This window comes from Cetorhinus maximus, chromosome 25 (genome assembly GCF_964194155.1).
Source record: "Cetorhinus maximus chromosome 25, sCetMax3.hap1.1, whole genome shotgun sequence".
NCBI lineage: Eukaryota > Metazoa > Chordata > Chondrichthyes > Lamniformes > Cetorhinidae > Cetorhinus > Cetorhinus maximus.
The window spans coordinates 39190234-39212123 of record NC_135903.1 but is presented as its reverse complement, the minus strand read 5'-3'; the positions used below and the strand labels follow the sequence as shown (position 1 = coordinate 39212123).

The 21890-nt window shown below is 43.8% G+C and overlaps 1 protein-coding gene across 1 annotated transcript in view; it reads right to left on the bottom strand.

Annotated features, from left to right (window-relative positions):
• Positions 1–21890, bottom strand: part of mrc2 (mannose receptor, C-type 2) — a 278857-nt gene that overhangs the window by 38246 nt on the left and 218721 nt on the right. Inside the window, exons 17-23 of the mRNA XM_078529833.1 lie at positions 21645–21811; positions 15541–15608; positions 12476–12576; positions 9545–9690; positions 5534–5648; positions 3550–3713; positions 1851–1959 (exon numbers count right to left, since the gene is read on the bottom strand). Coding sequence (XP_078385959.1) covers positions 1851–1959; positions 3550–3713; positions 5534–5648; positions 9545–9690; positions 12476–12576; positions 15541–15608; positions 21645–21811 — 870 coding nt within the window. The remainder of the gene's footprint in view (positions 1–1850; positions 1960–3549; positions 3714–5533; positions 5649–9544; positions 9691–12475; positions 12577–15540; positions 15609–21644; positions 21812–21890) is intronic.

Genomic DNA, 21890 nt, shown 5'->3' with positions numbered 1-21890 from the left:
AAAAAGACATAGGTTAAGCAAGTGGGCAAAGATCTGGTAAATGGAGTACCATGTGGGAAAATGTGAAATTGTCCATTTTGGAAGGAAGAATAAAAAAACTTATTATCTCATTGGTGAGAGATTGCAGAGCTCTGAAATTCAGAGGGATCTGAGTGTCTTAGTGCATGAATCACAAAAGGTTAGTACAGCAGATAATTAGGAAAGCTGATAGAATGTTATCATTTATTGTGAGGGGAATTGATTACAAAAGTAGGGAGGTTATGCCTCAGTTGTACAGGGTACTGGTGAGAGACCACATCTAGAGTATTGTGTACAGAACTGGTGTCCTTATTTAAGGAAAGATGTAAATGCATTAGAAGCAGTTTAGAGAAAGTTTACTAGACTAATACCAGGAATGGGCGGGTTGTTTTATGAGGAAGGGTTGGACAGGTGAGGCTTGTATCCATTGGAGTTTCGAAGAGTAAGAGGCCACTTGGCTGAAACCTTTAAGATCCTGAGGGGTCTTGACAGGGTGGATGTGGAGAGGATGTTTCCTGTTGTGGGAGAATCTAGAACTAGGGGTCACTGTTTAAAAATAAGGTGTCGCTCATTTAAGACAGAGATGAGAAGAAATTTATTCTCTCAAAGGATCGTGAGTCTTTGGAACTCTCTTCCTCAAAAGGTGGTAGAAGCAGAGTCTTTGAATATTTTTAAGACAGAGCTAGATAGATTCTTGATTAACAAGGGGGTGAAAGGTTATCGGGGGTAGGGAGGAATCTGGGGTTGAGGTAACATTCAGATCAGCCATGATCTTATTGAATGGCGGAGCAGGCTCGAGGGGCCGAGTGGCCTAATCCTGCCCCTAATTCGTATGTTCGTATGTATGTAGGCTCGTATGTACATATGTTTGTATGTAGGATGTTTCTTCTTTTAGGGAGTCTAGGACTAGGGGGCACATTTTACAAATAAGGGGTCTCCCGTTTAAGATGGAGATGAGGAGGAATTTCATCTCTCAGAGGGTCGCTGATCTTTAGCATTCTCTGCCCCATTGAGCAGTGGAGGCTGGGTCACTGAAATATATTCAAGGCTGAGTTGGGCCCGATATTTGATAGACAAGGAGTCAAGGATTATGGGGGCCAGACAGGAAAGTGGATTTAAGGCCACAATCAAATCAGACATGATCTTATTGGATGGCAGAGCAGGTTCGAGGGGTCGAATGGCCTACTCCTGCTTCTATTTCTTATGATCTAAGGCCCTCCCACCATAATACACCGAGGGACTGGAACCTGTAGAAAACCTCTCGGGCTGTATGCACCGGAGAATGTTTGACATCGGATGTAAATGTGCATTTTAAATATAATCAGTAATGATAAGTGTAGTGAGGCACCTCATGTACAACACTGAAAGAAACTAATCTGTATTGTACCACAGTATATGTAAAGTCAATCCTGAACTGTTATGTAACAAACCATTACAAGTTTTATGAATAAAGTATACTTTTCGAAAAAATATGAAAATTCTTCACACAGACATGCAAGGCTATGGAATTCATTTCCAGGGTTAGTTGGTGAGATGGGGGCAATGACAACTTTTAAGGTTGGATGGGTGGAATTTCTATGTAAAAATCCTGACACAACAACTGTCGGCCCAAAATGATCTAACCTCCCATTTCTCCAGGGCAGAGGTACGGAATCAAGTGATCTGCTAAGATCAGAGAGAGATACCCACTTGAGGAGTAAGAGTGTTGAGGGGAATGGAGAGAGGACATGAATTGGGATTAATTAGAAAGAACTGTAAAAGGAAAACAGTGGATCATGTTCGATGGACGTCCTATTCTTAGGTTTCTCTGCTAGAGTTTGACAGGACAATACCTTTGTTCCTCTGACAGATGTAACCATTTCTATCACCCTTGCAGCTCCTGTCATCCCAGCGTCCAGTGAACTGTGGGTGTAAGGCATGCCAGATCACTGCACAGTTTACCTGAAAAGACAATACAGCAGCTTAGTCCTCATGTTAAACTCAGTCAGATACAGAGCCATCATCTCTCTAGGCAGGAGACCTGGTCACCTGATAGCAGCGCAGTCTGCAGTGACTGGCCAATTACTGGCCGCACAAGTATAACTGACCTCGGCCAGACCTCACGGCGCTGATGGGTCAATAACGGATACCCTGAAAGCCTACCTGACGAAGATCGGCTTTGATCTCAACAGCTGGGAGGAGAGTGCACTGACCACCCGCTGGAGAGCCCTACTTTACCAGGGTGTAACTGGCTTTGAAGCAGGATGATGATGACGAAGGACGAAGACGTGGAAGTGAGAAGAAAGCTCAAGAAGACGCGCAAGCCCTTATCGACCACAGACTGGCCAACTGACTAACTAATAACCGAGTGTCGATGTGGAATGTGGATTTTAAATGTGTATTTTTTCCCCCTGATAATGCTGTTTCTCCCTTAGCCTTTTACATTTCCTTTTCTACCTCTTTTACCTCGCACTGACTACAGCCTCTCTCTCTCTTTTTCTCCCCCTTTCTTTCTCTCCCTCTCTCCACTCTAGGGCTCTGTGACAAGCATCCTCCTCCCTTTGAGTGACTGCCAGAAGAAGGAAGGAATGCAACAAGCATGTGTTGAAAACAATAATAAATTTATCTGCATCAGCCATGGCTCAGGAGGTAGTGCTCTTGCCTTCAAGCCAAAGGTTGTGGGTTCAAATCCCACTCCAGGGACTTGAGTGCATAATCCAGGCTGATACCTTAGTGCAGCACTGGAGGAGAGAGCTGCTCTGTTAGAGGTGTTGTCTCTCGGATGAGACATTAAGACAAGCCCCATCTACCTTCTCACGTGGATGTGAAAGATCTCACAATATTATTTTGAGAAAGAGCAGAGATCCTCCAGACAAATCAATCCTACGGCCAATCTGATTCTGAGACCTGGCTGTGTGCAAATTGGTTGTCGCATTACCTACATTACAACTGGGACTACCATTCATTAAGGTATTTAATTAGCTGTGAAATGCTTTGGGATGTCTTGAGGTTGTGAAAGGCACTATATAAATGCAAGTTCTCCTCTTTAACAGCAACATAATCTTCCATTTCCTCCTTGATAACTTTTCAATTTTAATTCCAGTTTGCTTCCCTTAAACTGAGTCCTTTGTCCTTACTATCCCCCTCTACATTTGTCTAAATCTGCTTTGGCCATTCAGTACCTTTCAACATCTCGTCGCAGTTCTGCCTGCCCACTAGGACATGCCTTCATACATGCAGGTACAGCACCTCGGTATTTCCAAAGTGGGAAGAGGGCCAGTCTCAAGACCAGCGAGGGGCAACTTGGGGACCTCTCAGCAGTGCCCACGCAGGTTGATCAGGAAGAGCAATTCTTCCATTTAATTGAGTGAATTAGGAACAGGGTTTGCAAAAGTAGCTCAGGGAAGGAGGGGGTTGAGTGGGGTTGGGGGTGGGGGAATGCTTTCAAGACCTGCTGGAGTGGATGAATGTGGGGAATCCCTGGTATCCAGTCACCTGACGACATCATTCGCTCATCATCCAAACAGCACCCGGCCAAGAGGGGCAACTCACCAGTTCGTTGTCTGCAGATGAGGTGTGCTGGCCTGAAGGTTCCCCCGGAGCCCAGTTGACATATTTCAGTGGTTCCTTTTGCAGCCACTGGAAGTCCTTGTTTGTGTCATGCAGCCCGATCCAGAGGTCAAAGGTGATGTTTGGAAGAATGGCTGTGATAAAAGCTGATGTGGAAAACACATAGAGATCAGGTGGCGCAGTAAGCGGATGGAAACAGTGCTGAATCCTAGAGGTGGACACAGTGAAGGGGCTCCCCAGTATTACTGACGAAATGAGGTTAGTTTTGACTTTGAGTGTATAATGGACAACAGCAAATCTGTTTATCGGCTCTCTTAACTTTTATTTCTGTTGAAGTCAAAATTACCCCCAATTACACCAATCAGTTGGCAGCCTGGGAATCGGATGTAGCGAAATCTGATTTACAATTTGTACAGTTCCACTCACTTTCATTCACTAATCATTGAGATTACCTTGGCCGATCCTGGCCTCCTACCCACAATGCTTTCCTTGATCACAGAGCAGTGAACAGTTCCCCAGGTGGTTTCTGTGGTCTGAAGGGAACCTATCGGTTACTCTGTGTGAATGTGGAGAGAGACTCCACCTCCCACTCTCACTCCCTGTTCTAATTGGGCAGCTCAGTCATGGAGGTGGGGGGGGGGGGGGGGGGGGGGGGGGGTGCCTGAGTAACTCTGTGATTCAAACACTGGCCACACGTAGGGTGCCAACCCTCCAGAGTTGGTCTGGAGCCTCCTGGAATTGAAGATCAGTCTCCTGGACACTGCTGTGTGCAACCCTCGAGAAAAATCATCAGGACGTTAAAAAAGATTTTTTTTGTCATTTTCTTTCAACATTTCTCTCTATCAGATATAAAAATAATGAAAATGGGAAATAAATAGAGGTTGTTTGGCTGATAGTCAAACATCATCCAATTGGGTAATGAGTCTTTTTGATTTCCAATTGGTGGTAGGAAGGCAGTACATCACAAGGATGTGTTGGCCTATGAATAGCTGGAGTATGGGGGTAAATCATGTGGCGAGGCCTCCAGGAATACATTGAATCACAGTTGGCAGCCCTAGTCACCCGGCTGTAATCCCTCTCCGATGTGAGCAATACAACACCTACTTACAGTCTTTATAGTCTTTACTAACAGCTTTAAAGCAGGTTTCAGGGGTCACTACAGAGTATTAGCTGGTGTCACAAATCACAGGTGTGTATGTTCTTGGTTCTGTGTGCCATTGTGTGTGTGTGCGTGTACCTTCATGGGCTGTGTGCACATGTACACATCTCTGTCTATGCGCGTGTATTTCTATTTATCCATGTGTATCCACATACACCAACATGTGCATGTTCACAGATTTGTGCGGTCTGTATTTGTGCGGTCTGGATTTGTGCGGTCTGGATTTGTGCGGTCTGGATTTGTGCGGTCTGGATTTGTGCGGTCTGGATTTGTGCGGTCTGGATTTGTGCGGTCTGGATTTGTGCGGTCTGGATTTGTGCGGTCTGTATTTGTGCGGTCTGTATTTGTGTGGTCTGTATTTGTGTGGTCTGGATTTATGTGCTTGTATGCCTGTATCGTGTGCATATTAACACAAGTGTTTATGTGAATGTGTGGTGTGTTTGTGACATCATGTGTTCATGTGCATGTTTGCAAGTTAAACACTTGCTCATGAGCACAGCATGTGTGCGTTTCTGTGTACATGTTAACATGTTTGTGTCCGTGTGTGTATGTCTTTGTGTACATGTTTGAGTGTGTTCATACGTCTCTTATTCCAAATACAGTCTCTAACGCTGAAGCTCCTCACTCACCTCTCTCAGAGGCAGGGTGCAGTGAATGGGCAGAATGGGGACAACTGACCAAAATCAGAGGCAATTAATTGAGAAAACCTAATAAGGTCGGCAAAATTAAACTCAAGACAGAAGCAAATGATGAAATGGAGTCTTGGTGCTGAAATGTGAATGGACAAAGACCATCAGCAATTGATACCTTGCTCATTGAGATTAGAGATTGTTGCTAGCAGCCCTCCTGCTCTCTCACAAGCAGCCTTTCCTTCAATCCAGTTAACACGATCCACTTTAGAATATCCATGTATCTGGAAACACTGCAGGGCAAAGAACGAGAGGAGTTAGGAGAGACTGAAAGACAGAGGTGCAGAGAATGAGAGGGGAGAGTTAGAAAGCAAGAATAAAGGAGGTGTGCTGTTTCCTAACTTTGTGCTCTTCGCTCTGAGACCAGCCTGACACAGTGGAGGGATTCACAAGCTGATTAACAGTCTGACAGGGCACAGTGCAAACACTCCTTCCAGACCTGTAACCATCCTTAATTACACCAGTCGACAGGGTGGTTAGGCCTATACGGCAGGTGGGTTTCCAGGGCAGGTGAGGGAGAATGGTGGAGGGTGCTGAGAATGAGGGAGGAGAGAGAGAGAGGGAACTAGAAAGAAAAACTGAGAATTGGGAGCCTGGTGTAAGTGAGAGGGGGGCAGTGCAGAGGCTAAGGGGAGAGCACAAGGGGGAAATGTAGCAAAGGGAAGAGAGACATAGATGGCAAACACAGTTTGCATCTTATTTTATCTCTTTACTGCCGGCACCTTTCTCTTCTCTAAAGGCATCATTTGTTATTAGGCTACAGCTGCACTGGCACTGGGCGACTGCCCAAGTGATCACTGTCCAGCTGTAAAGCCTTGGAAGTGCCCCTTAGGAAGCTATTCCATTAGATGGGGCACATCAACAACTCAGACTCATCCTTCAGCGGGAGCAGTCGGACATCGATCAGTGAGCCTCTCACTAACCCGGGGCACTGAACTCAGCTCTTCCTCTTATCAGCACTCTGATTAAAATCAACCAATTCAGCAAAGAATGAAGGGTCAAACCTGGTTCAGCCAGGCCAATCCAGGAGACCTCTGGTGCAGGGTCTGGTGTTTACAGGTATCCCAAAGCAGATACGTGATGGGGAAGGGCTACACAGAGCAATTTGCCTGTCTCCTGCTAATGTGATGAAACGCAAATATTTATCCTAATCTGAAGTCAGGAACTCCAGTTTCCGATGAGCCTCAGTTCTTTTGTGCATGCGCCAGCCAGAAAATGGCTGCACATGCGCAGTTTGTTTATTTTACCTTCTTCAGGCCGGGAAGCAGGTCCTGTGTGCCTGTGCAGAAGCAAGGAAGGGCAAATGGCACAAAAAGCAGGTTGGATGGCCTGGACCAGAGTGCCATTACCAAGTAGGAGTCCCAGGGAGCAGGACATGGGAAGGGGACAGAGAGAAGGTCCTAAACCAAGGAGGGGGACAGGGAGAGGTCCCAGGAGGAAGTCCCAGGTAAGGGACAAAGGCGGGGATCAGAAATAGGTCCCGTTAAGTTAAACTAAAGAAAGGAGCAGAGAACTGGGCTCCCAATTAAAGAAAGAACTGCAGTGGGCAGACCTGAAATGAAATGGGCTTGAGAGAAGCCCTGAAGATCCAAGAAGGCAGCCAAAGGTTGGTGACTCCATGATGCAGGGCAAAGGTGCCTCTTTGAAGCCGTGGTGTTCTGCTCAGCATGGCTGAAGATCTGCAATTGTGCTTAGAAGGTGAAGCTTGAGTGTACTTGGAAATTCAGGGGAAAGGAATCTCAGAGGGCAGGACTGAAACCCTGCGAGGCCATTGTTGAAACTGCCCAAAAAGGACCCTCATGAGAAAGAAGAAGTTTCAGTGAGTTTGGTTGGTTCACAAACGTCTGGGTGGGCTGTTGAGAAATCCATGGAATCAGCTTTGGTTGCATCTGCCATTTATTGTTCGGTGTGTGTCAGACTGAGAAGACAGGGGTTTTAAGCGCTCCGAGAAGAAAAACTGCAAGGCTATTGGGACAGTAGTTAACTGAAAAATCAGTTATAGGACTCAGTAAAGTGATCAGTTTAGCAGAGGTGCTACTGGAAGACTGAGTTTAGGGAACACATTTGTTTGCTCTGAAGTTTAAGAAACAGTGAGTTTAGAGTGCGGTTTATGGTTGTCTTGGGGAGAGATATGAGTTGGGTGAGAAACATCAAGTGAATGTTCAGTAATTCATTGGAAGGAAACTGACTGCAACCGGGCCTGTCCCAAGAGAGAAGCCTTTGTGTCAAGCTAGTGGTAACTCTTCAGTGGTTTATGTGTTTGTAAAGATATTGCTGGGGTAAATGAATTGTAGGAATTTGAAAGGTCTTCTTGTGTTTGTATTCAGATTTTTACAACCTTTTTGTCTTGTGTAATACTGTTCACCTTTCTTGTTTTAATAAATATTTTATTCTTTGTATTAAAAGTTCATCAGCAGATTCCTGTGAATTTGTTCAGTAACTTACCTCAGTTTCTAAACAAAAGTTAGGATCTATCAAGCCAGGTTTCACTCTGGGATCTGACTTGTCCAGTATTAACATCAGCTGGGATCATAACACTAAAAATCAAAATGTGAAACTGAAACTAATATAAAAGAGAAAATGCTCAGTAGGTCAGTCAACATCCTTCAACGTTACCATTTCCAAACACTGTCCTTTCAATCCCTCTCCCATGTGGAAACCCCTTCCCTCAGAGCCACCCACTGAACTGTGAGGATAGCTTAGTGCTCCTAGGTCACTGCTGTCAGTAAAGATTAATCTTCAGACACTACTCCAAACAAACTAGGAGAAACATCACAGGGGGCATTAAAGAAAATGGTTTTAAAACACGTTCTTTGAACACTTTTCTAAAACAATCGGAGACGGGTAAAAAAGCCGTTTTGTGGCAGTCAAGATTCATCCAATCAGGTACTGGAGAGTTTGTTTGCCTTCTAATAGGAAGGCAGGACACCAGGGGGATGGGGATGGAAGATGACCAATAGGTAGAGGGCGGGGGGAGGGGCCCAGGGAAATGGGAGGTTATGTGACAGAACCTCCAGGGATATATCCCAGCAGAGTTGGCAGCCGGAGGTAACGGTCAGGCTAAAGGTGATGACCCACCCTCCCGGAAGAGGATTCTGAGACAGGATAATGACCTGGGCAGGTAAGAACGCCTTTTGTTACAGACACAACACAATACCAATCGGTTACAGAGTGGCAAATATAAACATGAGCTGTGGGAAATTAATCACTGCTGGATCTGAAACAATTGTGAGTTGAATATCTTTCACTGGGGAGCCAGCAGGAGGAGAATGGGTTGCCTCACTCGCTACCTTAAACCAATAATAAAACAGAAAATGGTGCAAACACTCAGCAGGTCATTCACCTGAAACATTAACCCTCTTTCTTTCTCCACAGGTACTGCCAGAAATGCTGAGGACTTGCAGCATTTTGTTTTTATTTCAGGTTTCCAGCATTTGCAGTATTTCGCTTTGTCAATGCCTTATTTTAAAATGCAGATGGACTTGAATCTGTAGGTAGGGCGTTCCACCCTGACACTAACAGAACAGAACCGTTTCTCCCCATCAGAACATAAGGCCTTAATCATCCTTTCGGGGAGATACTGGTGTAGTGATAATGTTACTGGGCTAGTAATCGAGAGGACCAGGCTGATACCCTGGGCACATGGGTTCAAATCTCACCATGGCAGCTAGCTCAAAATTCATATTAACAAAATCTGCAATACAAAGCTAGTCTCAGTAATAATGACCATTAAACCATTGTCGTAAAATCTAGTTCACAAGTGCCCCTTTAGGGAAGGAAATCTGCCATCCTTACCTGGTCTGGCCTACTTGTGACTCCAGACCCACAGCAATGTGGTTGACTCTTAACTGCCCTCTGAAATGGCCCAGCAAGCCATTCAGTTCAAGGGCAATTAGGGATGGACAACAATCACTGACCTTGCCAGCGATGCCCACATCCCATGAAAGAACAAAGAAAAAAAAATCCACCACAGTATCCTAACACGTACTGACTGATGCAAAACACCACATGATTAGTCCAAGTGCTGAGAGTATATGAAGATTTATTACAGAGTTTACGATGCTCCTGGGGTCAGTACATTCAATACGTCATAAAACAAAAGAACTGGTCCTGTATTTGACAATAATACCTTGTTTACAAATGGGGTCCATCCCCTTGGACAACCCCCAGAATGTGCAGATGGCGGAGGAGGTAAAGGGGGCTTCACCACGGAGCTGTTTGTCCGTTTACATATGTACTGCAGGCCATTCAGGCATCTCTGGTCACCCCACACCTCTGTAATGAGAATGGAAACACGTGTGTGTGAGAGAGATGGAATGAAAGTGAGAGAAACAATAAAAGGACTGAGAACGGATAAGAGCGAGAGGAAAGTGAGGGAGAGAACGAGTGAGAACAAATGAGAGTGAGAGCGCATGAGTGAGAAACAGAGGAAAGAATCTCAGAATCTTACAGCACAGATGGAGGCCATTTGGCCCATTGTGCCTGTGCTGATCCTTTGAAAGAGTTAGCCAATTAGTCCCGCTGGAGAAAATTAAAGTAAGACAGGATGAGAGATTTGAGAGAAAATGAATGAGTGCGAGACCGTGAGCGAGATAGAATGAGAAAGTGAATGAGGAAACATGAGAAACTGAGAGACAGCATCTTATTTACTCAGTTTCAAACCACAAATAAAATTAAAATAAGGAAAGTTGAAGCATAAATGTTTTAAAAGGCTGGTATTGTTTTTAACTGGTTTAAAGGGCCAATGGAAATTATTTGACAATCTTATTGAGTTTGTAAATTCACAGGATACGAGCACAATGGATATTTTGTGTCTTTGTTATATGACCATCTAACTCTTATCACACTTCCCAACCTTAAGAAAAAAATGCCAAATATTCCTTCAGGAAGAGGGTGTCCCTTTGAGGTGACTAGGGAATTTCCTGTAAAATTACAAGGTAAGGCCATTGTTTCTCAGTGCTGCTCATATCAATCACTGCCTTGGAGTTTGATATTAAAAGGGCAGTAAATTATGAAACCTGTGATTGTAACTCTTGTGATAACTTATTTGTCATCTCCAATTTACCACACACTGTGAAAAACAACTGACTCCTCATTAACATCAACTAATGCCTTTGTAAGTGGTCCATTTCCGCTGGGTGAAATTAATAGATAATGGTGTCCATTGCTGTCCAGTTGAATTGGGAGTTCTTTCCTCTCTGGTAGGATTGAGGAACTTCAGTTTTGTGGGGAGACTGGAGAAGCTGGAGTTGACCTCCTTAGAGCAGAGAAGGTTAAGAAGAGATTTAATAGAGGCGGTCCAAATCACGACTGGTTTTGATAGACTAAATAAGGAGAAATGGCAGTGACAAAGGGGGTCAGTAAACAGAGGGGACAAACTTAAGGTGATTGCCAAAGGAACCAGAGGCGGCATGAGGAAACGTCTTATACACAGCGGGTTGTTGTGATCTCGAACGCGCTGCCTGAAAGGGTGGAGGGAGCAGATTCAATAGTAACTTTAAAAAGAAAATTGAATAAATATTTGATGGAAAAAAAAGTGCAGGGCCATGGGGAAAGAGCAGGGAGTAGGATTAATTGGATAGCCAATCTATCAAAGAGCTGACACAGGCAAGATGGGCTGAATAGCCTCCTTCTGTGTTGTATCATTAAATGATGGTGAAATAATTACTTCAGTTAAGCTGATTACCTGGTCATAATCACAATATTGTTTGTGGGACCTTGCTCTGCACAAATTGGCTTTGCATTTCCTATACTGCATGAGCGATTGCACCTCTAAACTGCTTCATTAACTGCAAAGTGCTTTGGGATGTGCTATACAAATGCAAGTTCCTTCTTTCTTACTCATGATGGTCTTCTGCACAGTGCAGGAGATGGAGAGACTAGGTGTGAGTGAACTCTGCATTAACTTGTTCAGCATCACTCAAACGAATTATCCATTGGGCTTTGACCACCGGTCTGGGTCAAGCTGGACAGGAAAAGGGAGCAGTGGGGTCCCAAGCTGATGCTAGCTCGGGGAGGAGGTGCCCCTGGTAGTTTCCACACTCAGATAGGTGATATAACAGCAGCGAGCAGCTACTGGATCTCACGTCTACCCAGGAAGAACTGAGGGATTTTTATGCACTTGCAGAGTTTGAGAATTAATCAATTATTGACACCTTCCACTATAGCACCTGTTAATCAAAAGGGTTCCCATTCCCTTAATGGGCAGTGGCTTCACAATCACCAGCTTTAAATTATATACTACAATGCTGAAATCTCTGGAACCAACCCTTGATACACAGACTCTATGCTGTTACTCTGCTCCTGTGTGACCCTGGACAGCACTTCTCATCAGGCTGTTCAACTGCAATGGGTCTGCTTCACAATCAAGGCTCTTAGCTGACTCCATAATGGACAAACTTTCCAGCCCAGGCCCAAGGATAATCATCACGCGCAGGAACTTTGGCTGAATTCTCGCTCTCTAACCCAGTCTCCGAGACCAATTTTAACCATCGAGACCGACCCAACCAGCCCAGGCTGAGAGGTTGAAGCAGAGCTGTGCATCCCACCATGTAGTGAGTTTACAAACCAGGCCACTGATGGAGCTCGGTCATCAGGGTTGTGATGTGTTCCAGTGAAAAGCTGTTATGATTTTTGATAAGGTTGTACCAAGTGGCCACACCTCCTATAGACTCATAGAATCGTACTGCACAGTTGGGAATTCAGCCCATCGTTGCTTGTGCTGCTCTTTGAAAGAGATATCCATCAAGTCCCATTGCCCTGCTCATTCCCCAAAGCCCTGCAAAGTCCCCTTTAAGCATTTATCCAGTTCCTGTTAGAACGTTACTACTGAATCTGATTCCAGCACCCTTGCAGATATTCAAATCATAATAACTCCTGCGTTTAAAAAAAAAATTCACCTCTCCTCTGGCTATTACCTTAAATCTTTGTCATCTGCTCACCTATTATCATTATTATTACAGTCCAGGTCAGGTTTAAGCCTCCAAGATGGGGTGTGCAAGTAGCTGGAAGGGATTGGGAAATATCTAGTTCATGAGGTTCATTTCCTTGTGGCTCTTACCTTTACTGGGCGACATGTAGACACATTTTCTGTCCCTAGAAATGGGTCGGGGCCTCCCTGAGGCCCAGGAGACAAAATTCAGGATCGAACCATCAGACCACCTGGAACACAGAACATGATAAGGAACAGCACCGCTGTGCTGAATGTCAATCTTAATTAAAATCCTTCAGGCCTCAGTGACACTTGGGAAGTATGTGGATGTATCACGAGAACAAGATTTGGATTAGGGGTGTAATCCCTCATGGGCAGAAAGCCTGCTCCCCCTTACCATCCAGGTTCATGGATGTTGGCCCCTACCTCGGTCGCCTGTGGGATTGGAACCCAGCAGGTGTCTGTATTTTCAGGAAGAGTCGGGGTTTGGGAAGTGAGGCAAGAGGGAGGAAGGTGAAGAAGAATAAGGCAATGAGAATGTGGAACTTGCTCCAACATGGAGTAGCTGGGGTGAATTGCATAGAAACATTTATGGGGAAGCTATATATGTACATAAGGGAGAAAAGAATAGAAAGATATGTTGACAGGGTGAGATGAAAAGTGATGGGAGGAATCTCGTGTGGAGAATAAACACCAGCATCGACTAATTGGGCTGAATGGCCTAACACACGTACATACGAATTAGAAGCAGGAATAGGCCACATGGCCCCTCGAGTCTGCTCCACTATTTCATAAGATCACAGCTGATCTAACTGTAACCTCACCTTCACATTCCCACCTACCCCCTATAACCTTTCGCCCCCTTGCTTATCAAGAATCTATCTACCTCTGCCTTAAAAATATTCAAAGACTTTCCTTCCACCATGTTATGAGGAAGAGAGTTCTAAAGCCTCGCTGTCCTCTGAGAGAACATTTTTCTCCTCATCTATGTCTTAAATTTTGAAACAGTGACCCCTAGTTCTAGATTCTCCCACAAGAGGAAACATCCTTTCCATATCCACCCTGTCAAGTCTCCTCAGGATCTTATGTTTCAATCAAGTCACCTCTTACTCTTCTAAACTCCAGCAGAAACAAGCCTAGCCTGTCTAACCTTTCCTCATAAGACAACCCTCCCATTCCAGGTATTAATCTATTAAACCTTCTCTGAACTGCTTCCAATGTATTTACATCCTTCCTTAAATAAGAAGACCAATTCTGTAGACTGTAGTCCAGATGTGGCCTCACTAATGCCCTGCATAACTGAAGCATTACCTCCCTACTTTTGTATTCAATTTCCTTTGCAATAAACAATAACATTCTATTAGATTTCCTAATTACTTGCTGTACCTGCAAACTAACCTTTTGTGATTCATGTGCTAGGACACCCAGGTCCCTCTGCATCTCAGAGCTCTGCAATCTCTCACCATTTAGATAATATACTTCTCTTTTATTCTTCCTGCCAAAATGGACAATTTCCCACATTATGCTAGATCTTTGCCCACTCACTTAACCTATCTATATCCCTTTGTAGCCTCCTCATATCCTCTTCACATCTTACTTTTCTACCTATCTTTGTGTCATCAGCAAATTTAGCAACCCTACCTTCGGTCCCTTCATGCAAGTCATTTATAAAAATCGTAAAAAGAGTTGAGGCCTCAGCACTGATCTCTGTGGCATACTTCTCGTTACATCTTGCCAACCAGAAAATGACACATTTATGCCTACCCTCTGTTTCCTATTAGCTAGCCAATCTTCTATCCATGTCAATATTTACCACCTACATCATGAGCTTTTATTTTTCACAATAACCTTTGATGTGGCACATTATCAAATACCTTCTGAAATCTAAGAACAGCACATCCACTGGTTCCCCTTTATCCACAGCACATGTTACTTCTTCAAAGAATTCTAATAAATTGGTTAAACATGATTTCCCTCTCATAAAACCATGTTGGCTCTGCCTGATTTCTTTGAATTTGTTTTACGTGCCCTGCTATAAGATCTTTAATAAAAGCTTCTAACATCTTCACTAAGACAAACGTTAAGCTAACTGGTCTGTAGTTTCCTGCTTTCTGTCTCCCTCCCTCTTTGAATAAAGGAATATATTCACAATTTTACAATCTAATGGAACTTCCCTGAATTTAGGAAAATTTCCATGATTATCGCCGTACCTTTCTGACAAACTCCCATTATTTCCTCCCTTATGGCCTGTCCTACCATTTGGTTACTGTTAGGGGACCTGTACACCACTCCCACAAGTGACTTCATGCCTTTAACATTTTTCAAAACTATTCATGCTGCTTCTACATCCTGGTTTCCCGAACTTAGGTCATCCCTCTTTATTGCGCTAATACCATCCTTAATTAAGAGAGCCACCCCTCCACCTTTTCCTCGCTTCCTATCCTTCCTCAATATTCAGGTCCCAATCTATGTCATCCTGCAGCCACATCTCTGTAATAGCCATCAGATTGTACATATTTATTTCTATTAGTGTTGTCAGTTCATCTGTCTTGTTTCGAATGCTACACGCATTCAGATACAGAGCCTTTTAGTTTTGTCCTTATATTATTTTTGTAGCCTCTAGCATTGTCTGTTGACTTATTCTTACATCTGCACTCTCTGTATCTGTTAATCATTTCCCACATTAGTACCTTTCTCCCTTGCCTTGTCTCTACTCTTTGGTTTGACACATTTTCTCAAATTTGATGCCTTACCCCACTGTTTAGTTTAAAGCCCTCTTTACTTCCCTAGTTATGTCGCTCGCTAGAACACTAGTCCCATTACGGTTCAAGTGTAAATCCTCCCAGTGGTACAGTCCCCACTTTCCCCAGTACTGGTGCCAGTGCTCCACAAACCGGAACCTACTTCTCCCACACCAGGTCTGAGCCACACGTACGTCTCTCCAATCTGGGTTAATTTTCTGTTCTGCAGATTCTATGTAATAAGAAAGGTGAGTCATGAAGGAAGGGCTGGATACAGGAGAAAATAGGACAAAAGGACTGACTGGAGGGGAGGGGAGAGAGATTAATGTACAAAATGGAGATGTGCTATTACAAAACCAGTAATGAGGTACAATGAAAGTAGTCAAGAGGTTCCAAGATGCAGAGTGCGGGTGTGAAAGGGTTCCACTCTGCACAAGGATAAATACCACAAACCTGAATCGTCCATCATTCTCATTGGTGTGGAGGCCAATCCACCAAAACTGGTCCTGAAACCGGGAAAGCTGGAAAAGAAGAAAATGAGCTGGTCATTCCGTTCACTATAGGCATCACATTTTAAAAATTCATTCTTGGGATGTGGCCAGTGCTGAGTGTTGTGGGAGCTGCACTCATCCAGACAAGTGGAGATTATTTCATCACACTCCTGACTTGTGCCTTGGACAAATTTTGAGGAGTTGGGAGGTGAGTCATCTGCCACAGAATTCCCAGCCTCTGATCTGCTCTGGTAGCCATGGCACTAATGTGGCTGGCCTAGTTTCTGGTCAGTAAGCTGTAATTACCAGGCCGGATTTGCTGATGGTAATACGTTAATTTCCAGTGGGTTTCTGCCTGTGTTACTATCTAGGCTGCTGGATTCAAACAAGTCACATCAACTGCTCATGAAGAACGACCATTTGACAAGGTGCTGGAGGGCAGTTGGATTTAACCAGGCTTAGAACTGGGTTCCAAAAAGGAGTGAAGTTGGGGAGAACAATTTCCTTCACATCTGTTTTCGAGGTGGAAGGTACCAAAGATATTCCAGAAATAATGGAGAACCAAGGGTCTACCAAGAATGAGGAGCTTAAAGAAATCAGTATAAGAAATAGTATTAGAGAAATTAATGGGAGTAAGTGGCAACAAATCTCCTGGGGCCAGATGACCTGCATCCTAGGGCCTTAAAAGAGGTAGCTGCATTGATAGTGGATGTTTGATTCTGATCTTGCAGAGTTCCTGAGATTCTAGACCTAAGGATTGGATGGTAGTAAACATAACCCACTATTGAAGAAAGCAGGAAGAGAAAAAATCTGGAACTATAGATCACTTGGCCTAACATCAGTAGTAGGCAAAATGCTGGAATCTATTGTTAGGGATGTGGTAATAGGGCACTTAGAAAATCATAATATGATTAAGCAGAGTTGACACGGATTTATGAAAGTGAAATTGTGTTTGACAAATCTGTTAGAGTTTTTTTGAGGGTGTAACTAGTAGGATGGATAAGACGGAGCGAGCGGATGTGATGTATTTCGATTTTCAAAAAGTATTTGATAAGGTGCCACACAAGAGGTTATTGCAGAAAATTAGGGCTCATAGGACTGAGGGTAATATATTAGCACAAATTGAGGACTAGTTAATGAACGGAAAACAGAGAGTAGGAATAAATGGGACATTTTCAGGGTTCACAGGCACTGGTGGGGTACTGCAAGGATCAGTACTTGGGTCTAAACTATTTACAATCTATATCAATGAATTAGATGAAGGAACTGAATGTGTCTATGTCTGCTGACAATACAAAGTTAGCTGGGAAAGTAAATGGTGAGAAAGATACAAGAGGCTGCAGAGGGCCACGGACAGATTGGGTGCGTGGGCAAGAACATGGTGGGTGGAATACAATGTAGTGAAGTGTGAAGTTATCCGCTTTGTTAAGAAAAATAAAAGAGTAAAATGTATTTTGAATGGTGAGGGACTGGGAAATATTAGTATTCAGAGGGACCTGGGTGTATTTGTCCATGAATCATGGAGTTAACATGCAGAAACAGCAAGCAACGGGAAGGCAAATGGCACAAAAGTTTTTGTTAAAAAGGGATTGGAGTATAAGAGTGATGGAGTCTTGCTACAATTCTGTAGGTCATTAGTGAGGCTACACCTGGAGTACTGTGTGGAGATTTGGTGTCCTTATCCTAAGGAAGGATACACTTGCCCTAGAGGGAGTAAAATGAAGGTTCACTGATTCCTGAGATTAAGGGATTGCCCTAGGAGCATGGATTGAATAGACTAGGCCTATACTCCCCAGAGTTTAGAAGAATGAGAGGCGATCGAGTTGAAAGACAGGATTACAATGCATGTATGTAAACGTACAAATTGTGATAAGGTTGTTGAGCTACAAGCACAAATAGCTGTGTGAGAATATGATGTAGTGGCAATAACAGAAATGTGGTTTAATATACAAAGATATAAAATGTTCAGAAAAGATAGAGAAGGAAAATAGGGAAGTGGGGTGGCGGTACTAATTAGGGAAGACATTGCAGCGTTGGAAAGAGGGGGTGTCATTGAGGGGGCAAGGACAGAATCCATTTGGTTAGGGTTGAGAAGCAAAAAAAGTTTCATGATACTGGGGGTATTCTATAGGCCTCCAAATAGTTAGAGAGAGAGGAACACAGAGGAATCACAGAGATGTATAAGAACTACAGAATGGTGATACTGGGGACTTTAATTACCCAAATATTGATTGGGATAATGTTACAGTAAAATATGAAGTGGGAAGAATTTCTGAAACATGTTCAAGAGAACTTCCTTGATCAGAATGTTCTTGGCCCATCTAGAAAGAAGACATTTCTGGATCTGTTGCCAGTAAATGAGATGGGCCAAGTGTCTGTGAGGGATAAGAATGATATTGTATTATAAGGTTCAGATTAGTAGCAAAGAATAGTGAGAAAGAATCTAATATTGGAAGAGGGCTAATTTGAACATGATGAGAAGGGGTCCAGCCAGGGTAAGATGGAACCAGAGATGGAGAGGAAAAACTGTAACAGAACAATGGGTGATCTTTAAGGAACAGATGCTTCAGGTACAAGCCAACAAGGGGGCCAAGAACAGGGCTTGTTGAGTGATGAGGGAGATGGAGAATATGATGAAACAATAAAGGAAGCTGTATGATGCATGTCAGGTGAATTCTTCAAGTGAAAACCAAGTCAAATACAACAGGTGGAGAGGGAAGGTGAAGAGGAAAATAAGGCAAAGAGAGAGTATGAAAATAGAATGGCAGTCAACATGAAAGGAAACCTAAAATCCTTCTACCAACATGTAAATGTTAAACAGGTAGTAAGAGGTGGAGTGGGTCCTATTGGGGACAGAGAGGCGCGGGCTAAGGCTAGAAACTGGAGCAGTTCCCACAGATTGGAGGGTGGCAAATGTAACCCCACTATTTAAAAAAGGAGGGAGAGAATAAAGAGGATTACAGACCAGTTAGCCTAATATCAGTAGTGGGGAAAATGCTAGAGTCTATTATGAAAGACTTGGTAACTGAACACTTGGAAAGCATTAACGGGATAAGACAAAGTCAGCATGGGTTTATGAAAGGGAAATCATGCTTAACTAATCTACTGGAGTTTTTTTGAGGATGTAACTAGTAGAATAGATAAGGGAGAACCAGTGGATGTGGTGTATTTAGATTTCAAGAAGGCTTTTGATAAGGTCCCACATAATTAAAGCACATGGGATCGGGGAAGATATACTGGCATGGATTGAGAATTGGTTGACAGAACGGAAAGAGAGTGTGGGAATAAATGGGTCTTTTTCCGGATGGCAGGTGGTGACTAGTGGTGTACCACAGGGATCAGTGCTTGGGCCCCAGCTATTCATGATATATATAAATGACTTGGATGAGGGAACCAAATGCAATATTTCTAAGTTTGCTGATGACACAAAACTGGGCGGGGTTGTGAGTTGTGAGGAGGATGCAAGGAGGCTTCAGGGTGATTTAGACAAGTTGTGTGTGTGGACAAACACATCGCAGATGCAGTATAACTTGGATAAATGTGATAATATATGCTTTGGTGTGAAAAAACAGAAAGGCAGAGTATTATTTAAATGGGGATATATTGGGAAATGTGGATATACAAAGGGATCTGGGTGTCCTTGTACACCAGTCAATGAAAGTAAGCAGGCAGGTGCAGCAAGCAATTAGGAAGGCAAATAGTATGTTGGCCTTCATTGCAAGAGGGTTTGAGTTCAGAAGTAAGGATGTCTTACTGCAGTTATACAGGGCCTTGGTGAGGGTACACCTGGAGTACTGCATGCAGTTTTGGTCTCCCTACCTAAGAACCTACTTCCCATAGAGGGAGTGCAGCGAAGGTTCACTAGGCTGATACCAGGGATGGCAGGACTGACGTATGAAGGGAGATTGGTTCAACTGAGCCTGTATTCACTAGAATTTAGAAGACTGAGAGGGAATCTGACTGAAATGTATAAAATTCTAACAGGGCTAGACAGACTTGATGCAGGGAGGATGTTTCCCCTGGTTGGGGAGTCTAGTAGAACAATGGGCCAGTCTCAGAATATGGGACAGACCATTTAGGACTGAGATGGGGAAAAATTTCTTCACTCAGAGCGTGGTCAACCTGTGGAATTCTCTACCACAGGAGGCCGTGGAAGCTGGGTCACTGAGTATATGCAAGAAAGAAATTGATAATTTCTTGGATATTAGGGGCATCAATAGGGTATGGAGAGAAAGCGAGAGTATGGCATTGAGATAGAAGATCAACCATGATCATATTGAATGGCGGAGCAGGCTCGAAGGGCCGATTGGCCTATTCCCGCTCCTAGTTTCTACGTTCCTATGAGTTCTTTGTATCAATGTTTACTATAAGGAGATATTAAGGAAGGAAATAAACTTTCATGGGGATCAAGCGGGAGAGTGGGATTGACTGGATTGCACTGCGGAGAGCCAGTATGGACATGACGGACCAAATGACCTCCTTCCATGCTATAAATGGCTCTATGACTGAGAAAGGAGCAGAGTCATGCAGGGCTGTGAGCAACTCGCAGCCAGTCAGCAGTGGACAGGCGAGCTCCCTGAGCTGGAGACATTGAGTGGTGTCACTTCATGCAGGCATAAACCTGTACTGGCTCCGGCTCATTGAGATGAGCAACCACGCACACGCCGGGCGGGCACTGCGTGTGCCGAGGGAGGACACACACCCGTTCCTGGCGCTGGGCAGATATGCGCCAGGAATTACAGATTTCAGAATAGGAAGTCAGCCATTTAGGACTGAGTTGAGGGAAAATTTCTTCATTCAGAGGGTTGTGAATCTTTAGAATTCCCTACCCCAGAGGGTTCTGGATGCTCAGTTGTTGAGTATATTTAAGACAGAGGTTAATAGAATTTTGGATATGAAGGGAATTAAGGGATATGGGGATAAGTGCAGGAAGGTGGAGTTGAGACAGGAGATCAGACATGATCTTAGTGAATGGTGGAGCAGACTTTTAAGAGCCAGATTGTCTCCTCCAGATCCTATTTTTCATTTTCGTATGTATAGTTCATCAATGGCAGAAATTTAAACTCTCATCCTAGTGTTCAAATCTCTCCATGACCTCACTTAAACCTATCTTGTGACCTCTTCCAACCATCCAGGAGCTCTACATTCCTCCAATACTGGCCTCTTGCACATGCCTGGCCTCCTTTGTCACTCCAGTAGTGGCCGTGTCTTTCACTGTCTCAGCCTCAAGCTGTGAAATTCCCTCCCTAAACCTCCCTGTCTTTCTCTCCTTAAAGATCCTTCTTAAAACCTACTTAGTTGACCAAACTTTTGGCCATATCTCTATATCCCCTTATGGAGCTTGGTGTGAAATTTTCTTCGATAAAGCATTTTGAGGTAATTTATTAGGTTAAAAGCTCAATATTAATGTAAGTTGCTGTCGTTGTTGTATGGGGCTGTTTTAGTGTTTGGAGAACAATCACAAGAACATAGGAAGGGGAGTAAGCCATTCAGTCCCTCGAGCCTGCTCTGCCATTCAGTAAGATCATGGCTAACCTATACTTCAATTCCATCTGCCTGCCTTTGATCCACAGTATTTGATATCTCCTGCTAATAAAAACTAAAAACAAACACCAATTTAGTTTCTCTCCACTCCTGAATTAGCATAGGAAGAGTCAGAGTTTGTGGGTTGTTAAGCATATAAGAGGAATTTGGATGCTGAGGCCAGCTATTAAGGATGGAAAATTATCCCTCTCAAATTCCTGATTCATCCTCCAGGGATCTATGTCGGGGGTGTTTATCCAAAAAAGGCTACTCCCTCCTTCACTGTTTGTTAACCAATGCCAAGGAAATTGTTAAATTGTAAAAACAACCTTTACATACGATTTATGAATGAGCAGCTTGCATTCATTTGAACTCATTCAACCGGTTGAATGATCCTCAGCATTTTCTAGATTCCTTCTTCCCCAAACTAACAGTGTGACAGATGTTGCACATCTGTGAAAAACCACTGGAGATCATTCCAAGGAGGAGAGCGGTGTCATTTCCGAATATAAAAATCATCCAGTTGTGTGTCTGAAGTCCTACCTCCTGCAGAGTCTGTCCCAGGAAGGTCAGCTCCTCCTGGCTGTGGATGGAGGCCAGGTCTGCTCCGATCCAGGTGCATATCCGCTGGGCTTGGGGCCAGGTGGAAAGATGCTCAAAGAATTTGTACTCGGCATCCTGGAACTGGACCCACTTGTTGCTTGTAGTATCTGGGAAGAGACGGCATTGGTTCAGTTTACATCAGCAGAGTCATCCAGGAGGCAAAAGCATAAGTTATTCTGAAGAAAC